The sequence below is a fragment of the Boleophthalmus pectinirostris genome, unplaced genomic scaffold (assembly GCF_026225935.1).
Source record: "Boleophthalmus pectinirostris isolate CB_2022bp ecotype Guang Dong unplaced genomic scaffold, ASM2622593v1 HiC_scaffold_13, whole genome shotgun sequence".
NCBI classification, from domain to species: domain Eukaryota; kingdom Metazoa; phylum Chordata; class Actinopteri; order Gobiiformes; family Gobiidae; genus Boleophthalmus; species Boleophthalmus pectinirostris.
In genome coordinates, this window is record NW_026571036.1 from 25,881,232 (window position 1) to 25,894,663 (window position 13,432).

General features: G+C 37.7%; 1 protein-coding gene across 1 annotated transcript in view; it reads left to right on the forward strand.

Annotated features, from left to right (window-relative positions):
- clic5b (chloride intracellular channel 5b) overlaps positions 1-10,555 on the forward strand; it is a 42,320-nt gene extending 31,765 nt beyond the window's left edge. Inside the window, exons 4-7 of the mRNA XM_020939933.2 lie at positions 1,097-1,222; positions 4,596-4,702; positions 5,719-5,900; positions 9,666-10,555. Of these exons, the coding sequence (XP_020795592.2) occupies positions 1,097-1,222; positions 4,596-4,702; positions 5,719-5,900; positions 9,666-9,830 (580 nt within the window). The 3' untranslated portion in view covers positions 9,831-10,555. The remainder of the gene's footprint in view (positions 1-1,096; positions 1,223-4,595; positions 4,703-5,718; positions 5,901-9,665) is intronic.
- The last annotated feature ends 2,877 nt before the right edge of the window (positions 10,556-13,432 follow it).

The following is a 13,432-nucleotide window of genomic DNA, read 5'->3' on the forward strand; positions in this document are numbered from 1 at the left end:
TTAGTCCTGGTTTATTTATTTTATGCTGAATATATTTTTGCAAGTTTTTTTTTTACACTATGCACACGCAGAGTTTTGAAAGTTTCGTTTTTAGCCGCTGCCGCTGTCAAACTACCACGAGTCTGCACGCGGCATGAAGAGAAAAAAGTGAGAGAAAGAGAAAACACGGCTCCCAATAAGGATCAGGCTCCCGTCGTTCGCTTCAAAGAGCCGGATCTAAGAGCCGCTTCGTTCGCGAACGACCCATCACTGCTAGCGAGTAAATAAACAACAATCGCTATTAGCCTTTAGCCGTAAATGCTGCGTGCCGCGGTGTAATTAATTATATGCACAAATTTCATCATTCACACGTCTATTCACAGCTCATTTACAGATCAATGCAGGTCCAGTAACAAATATATGGCCAATATAGTCACTTTACAATAGACCAATAGAAAACGGCCTATTTATGTGTGGGAGCTACAGCAGCTAACCGCTAACCAAAAACTTGCTTCAAAGTCGACATATTTCCAACACTCACCGCTCACACAGGCTCCTCCTCACATCACAAATCTGCACTAATAAATGTCCTTTTAATCCAGACTCAAACCGATTGTCTGTAAAAAGAAAATAATCCCAGTGTTTGGATCTGTGTCTGCGGATGTAAACAAACGCACGTGACTCTCACACAGACAAATGACTCCGCAGATAAATACTGATGCGGAGCCACATATTTGGACATTTATCTGACTGTAAATTGGATTAAATGAACATAATGTAGAGAGTCTAAGCTTTATAACGACGTATAACATGCCCACGTGAAATATCGGCCCCTATCAGCAAGTATATCGGCCGATAGCCGATATGCTTCCAGGTGCTCAATTCGGCCGATAATATCGGCCAACCGATATATCGGTCGGGCTCTAATTCTGACTGTGAGCGAGCTGATCTGTAACTTGGTCTGGTTTGGTCTCCATGAAGATAGAGAGATTTAATGCCATACTGTGAAACATTCCAGACAAAGCAATAACATCTTCATGAAGAAAAGCATTTAATGGACCCTCCACCAGAAAAGTTACACAATGCAGCTTAAACCTTTTTTGTGTATCATTTGCAGAAAACCAGCAGATCTTCATAACCTGGCTCCGGGCACACATCCTCCTTTCCTCACCTTTAATGGAGAAGTCAAAACCGACGTCAACAAGATCGAGGAGTTTCTGGAGGAGACGCTGAGTCCTCCCAAGTAAGTCTGCTCTGAGCTTTATGCACGAGGAGTATACTAATGAAGATATTACAACAAACAAACTGTACATCTGATGCTACTGATGAGCCATGCTTTTATAGTGTCACACCACCTATTCTTCTTCTGTGGAGTTTAACACTTAACAGCTTACATCCAAAAAGTTGCATTACTGCTATCTAGTGCCACTACCAAAAACTATGTGTATCATCTCAAACAGAACACATGACCTATTTAAAAAGCGGATTTGTGTGTTAAACATGTGTGAATGAAACAAAACACAACTCCAGGTCTGTTTGTGATGAGGAAAACTACATTAGAACAGATCAGAAAACAGTGTGATACGTCCTTTAACGTCTCTGTTAGTGTGGCATAAAACAAATATTCACTTGAAAATCATGAGAGAATGACTTATAATGAATGTCTTACATTTGTAGTCTGCTTTTGAAATTGGACAATCCTCTCAAAACACATGAGAGATGTGTCTTGCCCAAAGGCACAACCACAGCATTTTCTTTTGTGATCAACTTTTTTTAAATTGAATTACAGCAGTAATCACAGTGACTGTCCTTTTATGAAATCTGAAATGTTTGATATAATCATATGTGTACAGCTTACATGTACATGTATACATATACATAATTACTGCAATCCCCCAAAAAGTTTCTTTTATATACAAAAAGAAAAACATCCTCCCACCTCAGTCCACCCAAGTAAAGGTCTGCTCCAAAGTAGTTGGAGATGTTTAATGAAAATATGCCATAAGGTAATTGTGTCACTCTTGGCCCTGTGCACTCTGGTTCTAGAGAGTTCTTGTTGGGCTAGATCCAAAAACATTCATGTCCAAGCATGAATAGATAAACAATGTGGCATCTTCCAGCGTGTGACCACCATTTCTTTGCTGCTGTGAGGCCTGATAACAGAATCCTTTGCTTGGCCACTTCAAATTGGACTTGTGAGAGATTATTTAAGATCAATGCGTTCAGGGAACAGGGGACTACTACATCTAATAACATACAAAAGTTCACATGAAACCTGCCTCCAGAAATCCTGAACTGGAGGACATTCCCAAAATATATGTTTAAATGCCTCAATGTAATTTAAAGAGCATAATTTACATAAGGGATCTGTAATCCTCCGTAATTCATAACATACAGTTTATTAGGAGTTAAAAATAACGGATGTGCAAAATTGTAATGGATTTGTTGGTGATGAGGATTCTTGGAAGATGTGTTAATACTCTCCCACATCTCATGCCAATCTAATACAGGGCTAATATCCCCAAAATCAGCCTTCCACAAGGAGTCCAACGCCAGAGGTTGATAAAAACTAGTAAGCAAAAGTTTATAAAGCCTTGAAACATGCCCCTGCAGTTTAAATGATGACCACAGCGTGTTGTAGTAACATGTTTGAACTGCTGGACTTCAAGTCGGTGGAGAATGATTTAACCACTGCACAAATATTACTTTAAAGATGCATGTAATGGATGTGATTTTCTTGAGGGTCTGTCGCCTGCTTGTGTCCATGGAGATGTGATTGCTTTGCCTGGAATATTTCTCAGTGTGGCATTAAACATATCTACCTCACAGTTATTCCACTGCAAATGTTACAGCTGGTAATAATAACAATAATAATAATATACCTCGCTTGCTTGCATGCTTGCTGTGAGCAGGGCTGCCTTGCCACAGATCTGACTTGTAAAGTATCACATGCTTGTTTTCATGGACATAGATACGTTTTGTACCATGCTGTTCATCAAACCAGGCAAATCAACAACATCTCCATGGAGACAAGCAGATGGCTGCTCCTCCTCTAGAAAAAACAGTTACATAGTGCTCCTTGAAAACATATTTTTACTTTAATATTGTATTACATTCTTAAAGGTGCACTATGTACATTTTTGCCTGGGGTCCGTCACCTGCTTGTTTGTGTGGATATGTCATTGTTCTGCCATTGGTCCACAGCAGGGGCCACACTCTGGCTCCTGACTGTGACGGGGGCCAGGGTCAGTCATATAACAGAATTGTTTGACCCTGATGACACAGATCATATTCTTTGAAAACCTCCACACTTTCTTTACACATCAGACAAACTGCACGGTCCAAACACTGAACAAAAAAAAAGAATTGGTCGTCTACTGTTCTTTGAAAACTCGACACTCTCTGTCAACTTGTCCTACTTTAACATGAGCCATTTTGCTGTCCTTAAACACACTACAGTACTCTGTGCTACAGTACTCTACTACTGCTACAGATCTGCTCTGCTGAAGTTTCGTTGTATTTCATGCAATGACAATAAATCAATCTATCTATCTATCTATCTCTGTACTACAGTACTCTGTACTACAGTACACTGCACTACAGTACTCTGCACTACAGTACTCTGCACTACAGTACTCTGTACTACAGTACACTGCACTACAGTACACTGTTTAATCTCGAGCTGACGAAAATTCCTTGAAAAATTTGGCAGCAAATGTAAATATGTTGTATAATTATTTAAATTTAAATATAAATACTTAATATAAATATCATTTTTTTAATTGAAAAAATGTACAAAATACAAGATGCAAATACAAAATACAACAAGTAATAAAAAAAAAAAAAAAAAACGCCATGACAACTTTTGTCTCACAGGGTCAGTTGAAGTGGTGGGGGTCAGAGGGGCTGGGGGTCGGTCACAGCGCTGTGGCGGTAGTTTGATGACTCCTTCCTTACATTTACTCAATTACAGGTGGTTTTATTGCTCATAAATCCCTAGAAAAACTGACTGTGAGCAGGTTTGCCTCCCCACAGATCTGACCTGTAACTTGGTCTGGTTTAGTCTCCATGAAAATAGAAAGGTTTAATGCCATACTGTGGAACATTCCAGACAAAACAATAACATCTCTATGGAGAAAAACGTTTGATGGACCCTCCACCAGAAAAGTTATACAACGCTCCTTTAAAACAACAGTTTGGATAATATTTTGTTGACCTTGTCGCTCCCTCCTCCAGTCTGGCCTCTGTTCTCACGCTTTTCTATACAGTTTTTATGTCTTCAGATCGTGGAAACTGCTCGGGCCCATTTGAAAACATACAACCATACTTAAAAATGATGACGTTTTCTATGTTGAAAAGGCAGGTGGCGATATTTTCTCTCACTGTCAGTTGAGAAAGAACCAACGCCAATGAGAAAAAGTCCAGATTACCTAAATCTTTCTTTTATTGCCTGTAAAGTTTTTTAGATTATAAATGGCCTTAAGTGTGAGAAAGCTTAGAGGGCGGTCGGGCAGCCTCATACTGAGTCTGTACCATGTTTGGAGTGAGCAGAGCTTTAGTTCCAGGTGTTAATCTTCTCCAGATGTTGCTCAAGCCTGTGTCCCGTCTCTTTTCAGGTATCCCAAACTGGCAGCCAGACAGAGAGAGTCCAATACTGCTGGAAATGACATCTTTGCCAAGTTCTCGGCCTACATCAAGAACACCAAACCAGAGGCGAATGCGGGTGGGCTGTTCGTTAAAACCACATCCAAGCATTACAGCACTCACTCAGATGAAACCAGCAGAGGCAGAGCGGTGTTTGTCCACTAGGGAGCAGCAGAGGCCTGTGCTTTTACTCTACACTGGAGCATGGGGTGTGCACTGCTGCCATCTAGTGGGGAAATCAAGCACTGTTCATTTCATTATGTCCATATCTCCGAATAGCAACAATATTAATGTTAATAATAATAAATTAAAATGTTTTATTTTATTTTATTTTTTTTCAAGCGCATAGATTTAGACAAACTTTTTCATCCACAAGGGAAATTATTTGGATACAGCAGCTCACAAATCACAATAAAATATAATAACAAAGAGTAAAAAAATATATAAATGGTAATAATAAATAATACATAAGTAGTTAAAAAAACAAAACAAGAGACACGTGTGAAATAAAACATAATTATATAAATGTACAAGATAAGTAATAAAATATAAGTTGAGTTGTACAGTTGTAGGGAGTATTATCTGTCACATAAGGGTGAGTTGTTGGACAGTTGTAGGGAGTATTATCTGTTACATAAAGGTAAGTTGTACAGCTTCAGGGAGTCAGGACATTTTGAAAACTAAATACTATCTTGGAGATTATTAAAGGTGCACTGCGTAACTTTTTTGTGGTGGATCCATGACCTATTTTGTTCCACAGTATGGCATTAAACTTATTTAGGACCATGAAGGTCAGCTCTTCAGAGGAGCAAGCCCACTCACAGGAAGAACGTGAAGTATTTCTTAAATCAGCAAATAAAAATAAAAAATAGGCCTAAATGCAATATGGATAAGTTTAATGGTATACTGTGGAACTTTCTAGCAGCATCCCCATAGAGACAAGCGGCTGATCCTCCACCAAAAAATTTATATAGAGCATTTTTTATTCACAAATGAAAGACAGTTCTAAAGGTTTGATCACAATTCTCCATGATGACTAAACTTCATAATAATAAGTAAATAAATACATCATTAATTTGTTGTTCCTGTGTGTAGTTCTGGAGAAAGGCCTGACCAAAGCCCTACAGAAGCTGGACGATTACCTGTGCAGCCCCCTGCCCGAGGAGATCGACGCTGACAGCATGGAGGAGGAGAAGAGCTCCAACCGACAGTTCCTGGACGGGAATGATCTGACTCTAGCAGACTGCAACCTGCTGCCCAAACTGCACATAGTCAAGGTACAAATGTGTCCGGTCAAGTGGTAACGGAGGGAAACAGGGGCAGATTTTTGACATTCAAATGTGTCTTATTCAGAAACTAGAGGGACTATTGAAATAAGTAAAGTATCAGAATGTAGGAAAGAGTTAACACTCCAACAGGGTCAAGTTAAACCTGTGATATTCTTTCAAGTTGTTGACAAAAAATTAAAAAACTCATGTTGGTAACGGAGGGAATGAAATATGCAGCACTTTTTGGGCAATAAATACAAACAGTGATAACTCTTGGTTCTCACTTACATATCCTTAACAAACTGGTTTGAATATTTGCTTCATATAGTTTTCTACCATATGGTACAAGATTAGGTTGAAAAACCTCTTACTTTTTGAGTCATGAGATTTTTTATTAAGAAAGGTCATGGTAACGGAGGGAAAAGTAACGGAGGAAAAATTGTGCAAGCAAGTAGAAGGTGCATGGATTTTGCATAATTTGTCGCTTTTTTTCTTCCAAAAATACTTTAATATTACTTCAAAATGAAAGGAAACTATTTCTATAAAATATGTCAGTCCTTCCAAGCAAATTTTTTATCATTTTAAATACATTTAAAAAAAAAAATCATGTACCTTCATCAACAGTTCAAATAACACAAGATATGATGAAATACATCCATTTATTTACATGATTTGCAGGTCTTTGAAATTTGGGAAATAATTTTTGTTCCATGTTTCATACATGGTCTGTTTAAAACGTATGGAACTTTAGAACCAAAAATGGTACAGAAAAAAGGTCAACAGTTTCATAAACTAGAGTACATATGTATCTGTTCAATACATGTTTATATCAGATGCATTAACTTGAATTTTTTGGCCTTGTGTTTACTTCTGCTTGACCGGGCCCAAATACACCAAGGTTCAGTTGTCTTATGTGCACTGTTGGGAAGTCACTTTAACGTAGTGTTTGCACATTACTCGTTACTTCTTTAAAATGTAATCCCTTAGTAACATTTTACATTACTCATTACTTTGGTAACTCTTTGATAACTCAATTGAAAGCTAAATACTGGCACGAGACTGTTGACAAGTACTGTAAGGGAAAGTACCTCTCTCCGGGTATCACGGGCCGCTGCTGAGCACACTTCTTTGGGGGTAGTGCACCTCGGCCAGGAAAGGCTCGAGGTGAAGGCGGCACAATGCTCTGGCTGCGTGTGGGACCGGCATGTGTACACACAAAAGTAACATTGTGCCGAATTGAACAAGGAACCGTTTTGTTTTTCAGTCCACATTTTCGGTAGTAGTGCGTTACACTACACAAAAAACTGGAATGTTATATTACAGCAACTTGTAACAAAGTAACAAAATACAAAGTAGTGCGTTACCTGACACTGTTTATGTGTTTCCTTTTGTCCATTTGTTTTGCAGTGACTAAAGGTTCTATATATACTACACAAAATTGACTCTTGTGAGCTTTTAACCATGTTAGAATGTTCCTCTCTCATCAAAAACAGACCTGGAGTTGTGTTTTGTTTCACACATGTTTGAGTAATACTTCATCATTATTAGTCTGTCTACATCTCCAAAGTTCAAAATGCTCTGTTCCACCTTGTGATGTCATGAAGCGCCAGTTTTCAGGTTAACAACTACAGTTATACATTTTATTTTATTGAGATCGGAAATTCCAGGGCTTAAATCATTCAAATTATTCGAGTGAAGGTGCGTGGAGCTTAAAAACACAGTGGAGCACCCCATAAAAGTGTAACAATGACCATTAAAATCCATCTCTGTATTTTTTTAGACTTAGACAAACTTTATTGATCCACAAGGAAACTTAGTTGGACACAGTATTTCACACATTACAATATAATATAATAACAAAGAGCCAAAAATATAAATGGTAATAATACATTCCAAATAAGTAGCAAAAAAGTTATATCTTACAAGAGTCCTTTAGGTTCTGTGTTTTGGTATAGCAGGTATTTGGTGTCATAACAGGTAGTGAAACATGCAGTAGAACACACAGAGTCACCTGTAGTAGAAGTAAAAGGTCTTATTCTAATAGATTCTGCAGTATATTAGGTTAGACAGGCTGCCAAGAAAGGCCAGTGGTTCAACAGTGATCCTCCACAGAGCCAAATCCGCTTACTATAGCTGTTCCACACGCCATCTAACGTTACAAAGATTACTGTAATAATAATCCTCTAATTATGATGGATGCTGTTTGAAATTGAACCATATTAAAACACTGTATTTGAATAAATGAGACCAAAAGTTTTGAAAATATCGAGGGGTATTTTGATGAATCCTGGCACTGCGGCGAAAAATACAACGTGGATAATATTTAAAGGGCCTGTATTACATCAAAAACAGACCTGAGTTGTGTTTTGTTTCATTAAAATATGTTTGAGTAAGGCTTTATTATTAGTCTGTCTACATTTCCAAAGCTCAAAATGCTCTGTTCTACCTTGTGATGTCATGAAGTGAAGTTTTCAAGTTAACAGCTCCTTTGACCAGGAAAGATCAGCAATTCCAGGGGTGAAATTATTCAGATGATTCTAGTGAAGTTGTGTGGAGTTTAAAAACACAGTAGAGCACTTCCTTTACTGCCACATGACATCACAAGGTGGAACAGAGTGTTTTCAGTTTGAGAAAAGATCTCCTAAGCCTAAATGTGCAGGTTTGTGTGTTAAACGTGTGTGAATGAAACAAAACACAACTCCAGGTGTGTTTGTGATGAGAAAACTACATTAGAACATAGATCAGAGAATAGTGTCATATGGGCCCTTTAAAACTTTTTTGGACAGTTTTTGCTAAAGTGTGTGTTGTGTCGCCATGGTAACTCCTACCTGCATCTCTAAAGGTGGACATACAGCATGATGACACTGCTCCTTTTTTGTACTGCACATTTTGAAACTGGAAACGCACAAACATCAGATAAAAGTATTCGCTCGCTAAACAACAAATTCAAAAGTGTTAAATTCACAGTGTTGGTGCTGTTGAGAGTAAAGTGAAGAACATCCAGATATGTTTCAACATAGTATTATGTCATATGACACAAGATGACTTGTTTAAATTAATTGTGCATTATTTTTAAGTTAAAATAGAATTTTGTGTTGGTTTTCATGATTTTACATTTGTAAAAGGGATTAGGAACTGGAATGACCACAGCACTGACACTGTTTAGTGAAGAAAGAGTTACTCTTGAATAGTGTTACATGAAGAACACTCTACACTATTTCTACTTCATAAAGTGTTAAAATATAGCAATTTAGTTTTATTAGTTTTTCGCTGTACACTAGTGTAAAAAAAAATCAGTGTCAGATTCAACTCGTGGTTACATCACTTCACCAGTGTTGAGTTTTCTACACTTTAGAAAGTGTAGTTTTAACAGATTCTAGTGTGAACCCCATATGACACGGTAAAAGTGTTTTTAACAATATATGAGCTGCTTTGACACTCCTGAAGTTGTTGTGTCCAGGTGGATTTAGATTATTATAGTTACAGGTTAGGGTCTGTCATCTGGTCGTCTCCATGGAGATGTTACTGCAGTGTGTTATTGTACTTACTTATCTATGTTTTTACACACTTTCAAGTGTTAGTTGCTACAAAAAGGTGCATTCTTACTATGAAGATAACTACATTTAATGCCATACTGTGGAACTCCCTGACAAATCAATAAAAGTTCGATGGAGACAAGCAAGTGGCAGACCCTCTACAAGAAAAATGATACAGTGCACCTTTAAAGCAAATTTTGGAAGATGGAAACACATTTAATATTTGTTTCTGTTGCAGGTTGTGGCGAAGAAGTATCGTAACTATGACATCCCGTCTGCGATGAGCGGAGTTTGGCGTTACCTGAAAAACGCCTACACACGAGACGAGTTCACCAACACCTGCGCTGCCGAGTCTGAGATCGAGACCGCCTACAAGGACGTGGCCCGGAGACTGGCCAAGTGAACACACCACGAATCATCTACGATCCATCTGACCAACGAAAACACGGAAAACAAGACACAAGTGATGAACAAAAACACAAAACATCTGCCACAATATTGAACTGTCTACTGAACAAAAGAAGTTAGTGATGGATCTACCGCGCTGTAAAAAGGAATATCTGAAGTTTGAAGGTGCACTGTGTAACTTTTTGGTTGGAGATGTCATTGCTCTTCCTGGAATGTTCCACAATGTGACAATAAACAGCTCTACCTGACATTTATTGAAATTACAGGTGGTTTTATAGCTCAAAAAACTAATAAAAACAGAGATTCTGACTGCGAAAAGAGGCGTCTGTCCACAGATCTGACCTGTAACTTGGTCTTGTTTGGTCTCCACGGCAATAGAAAGGTTTAATACAATACTGCGGGACATTCCAGACAAAGCAATAACATCTCCATGGAGAAAAGCATTTGACGCACCCTCCACCAGAAAAGTTTCACAATACACCTTTAAAGAGGGCTTTCACTCTTCTGTGGGGTATGAATCGTTAACACAAGACATATTTAGATCACCATGTTACCTTTTATTGTTTCGAAAATGCTCTATCAGCCAAAAATATTAATTACGTTGAATTAGTTAGTTTCTTCTTGACGCTCTGATGTTTGATGAAAGAACAAGGTTATAGTATGATAGAAAGCTCCAAAAAGTCCGTTTAAAATATTACCTCCTCTTTAAATTACGTAAATTCAGAATCTTAATCATAATTTGAATCATTTTGACTAGTTAAAATCTCTTCATGTGATTGGCCGATATTATTAGACTGATCTTAGACTTATAACACTTGCTTCTTATGTTAGGCTCAGTTATCTTAAGGCTACCTCATTAGTGGATTGATGATTATTTAAAATTTCTTGTATATATGACAAACATCTCATGAAATAAATTACTTAATCTAGTTTAAGGTTTAAGGTGCATTGTGTAACTTTTCTGGTAGAGGGTCTGTCAAACGCTTAAGAGATCTCCATGGAGATGTTATTGCTTTGTCTGAAATGTTCCACAGTATGGCTTTAAACCTTTCTATCTGACCAAAGATGCAGACCAAACCAGACCAAGTTATAGGTCAGATCTGTGGAAAGGCAGCCCCGCTTACAGTCAGAATGTCTGTTTTTCTAGGTATTTTTGAGCTGTAAAACCACCTGTAATTGACTAAATGTAGATCTGTTTAATGTGACGGACCGTCTACCAGAAAAGTTACACAATTCACCTAGATACACCAGGTCATACAAGCAAATAAGTACATATGACTCAAATAAGCGCAACATTCTGAATTCAAGTCTGTTTAACCCAGGTTAGATGTTCTTTCTTTGCGGTGTGTCGGTTGTAAACTAAAAGGATGCAAATTTATGTAATATATAGATGGAAATAGCAAGTTTTCCTGTATTCAAAATATCCAAAATGAAAATCCACAATCATTGAACCAGATATGTAAATTATAGATCATCTGATGTTTTTTTTAGATGAATGAGAAGCTCTGCTGATATTTTTTGGCTCATGTATAGGGATGATTTTGATTATTTCTACCCAGATAATGTGATTTGAAATGGCAAAAAAGCTTAAGCAAGACTTTATGTCACTGTAAACCTATCAGAGCGGTGTAGTCACTAACGATGTCTCCTTTAGTCACGTGGTCACCCAACACCACATACTGATCGATATTGGAGATTAAAAGCGATTGCGATGCTAAACAGCAGGGATGGGACAAGACTTCGTGAGACAAAACTGCCACAAGACTGTGCACATATGTGGAAAATGATCTTGTGAGATTCTTTCCTCATATTTTACATTTGCCTTGGATAAAAAAGATGTTAACTTGGCTGAGTAACTCCTCCTGAGAAAGTGTAATACCAAAAAGCAGTGCTCCAGTGACAGCAAAACTAACATTTTTGCTTCATCATTTTTGCTTTATTTCATTTATTATCAAAAATATCAAAATCTCATCTTGTCTTGATCTTGTGGACTGAATCTCAACACGTCTTATCTCGTAAAAATTGTATCTTGTCCCATCTCGACTAAAAAGTGCAAATATCAGTTTTATTTATCTATATATATCGGCCAACTGATATATCGGTCCATCCATTTTCTTCCGCTTTATCCGGGGCCGGGTCGCGGGGGCATCAGTCTAAGCAGGAACTCCCAGACCTCCTTCACCTCGGGCACTTCCTCCAGCTCCTCCGAGGGAACCCCAAGGAGTTCCCAGGCCAGCCCAGAGACATAGTCCCTTAGGAGTGTCCTAGGTCTTCCCCGCGGCCTCCTCCCAGTGGGACATGAACACCTCCCAAGGGTGAAATATTGATCTATCTCAGATATTTCTATTATACAGTGACAAGGTCCATGGTCTCGCTGCATGTATCCAACCACACCACAAAATCAGATGCCTGTTACCATTATTACTTTTGCCTGCTCACTCTCACTTATAAAACTACAAACCTGTAATATTTTAACCTGAAAACAAGCTGAATATTTATACAGTTTCACTCAAACATAATGCAGTCTGTCTATATTTATTTCTCTTAAAACAAAGTTCTCTCTCAGCGGCTGATATCTTGGCCCGTTTGCTTTATTTATTCACAAGGTTACAGGCTCATACCTTTGTCATTCACTCGTGACTGAACAGACCTGGCGTTTTGTGATGACGTCAGACTCAGAGATGGAAAAGCAGGTTTCACTTTTGATTACATCATACTTTGAAATGAAATCTCTATAAGGCAAATTCACAAATGTTGAACCTGATCATTTGTATTATTGACTCTAGAACTCACTATGTTACAACACAAATCAGTATTTTATCAATACTTTTAGCTGTCCCTCATCCCGTGGTGGAAAGTAACTAAGTAAAAATAGCAGTAGTAGTCTATTTACTTCACTACATTTGAGAGCAGGTGTCTGTACTTTCTGCTCCACTACATTTTGAACAGGACTGAAAAGTGAAAGTATTTTTATCATAGTCTGAGAGCTGCTGAAAAGGCTGAGGGTTTATTTTGAACATGTTCCAACAAAAATATACAAATAAAAACTATCAGAAAAAAAATATTGATTCAGTTGTTTCTGTTGGACAAAATTCAGAACAAATGTGTATCAAAATTACAACATTTGAAGTTTTATTAGACGTCAAAATGTTCACAAAATACATTTTAAACTGGTACCTTAATATAATATAATTTTCATGTGATACTTTTACTTTAACTTGAGTTTTGCTTTGTTTTTTGCCCCGATATCAGTACTTCTACTTAAGAAGTGTTGGGAAGGTTACTTTTAAAATGTATCCTCCTACAGATTACAGATTACATACCCCAGAATGTTGTTTGTAACTTAATCCATTAAATTACTTAAAGTGAGTAATGTAATCTGAATACTTTGGATTACTTGATTTGCTGTAGAGAAGCAAAGACGAGGAAATCTTCACATAAGATGTTTTATCTGCTAAAAGAAAATAAAAAAGCCCAGACTTTACTTAACTGTATTAAAAATATTATTGATAGGAGAAGAGGAGACACGTCCACACAGCATGATTTAGTCCTGTTAAATCCTGTTTTAATCCTGTTTCAGTCCTGGTTTAGTCCTGG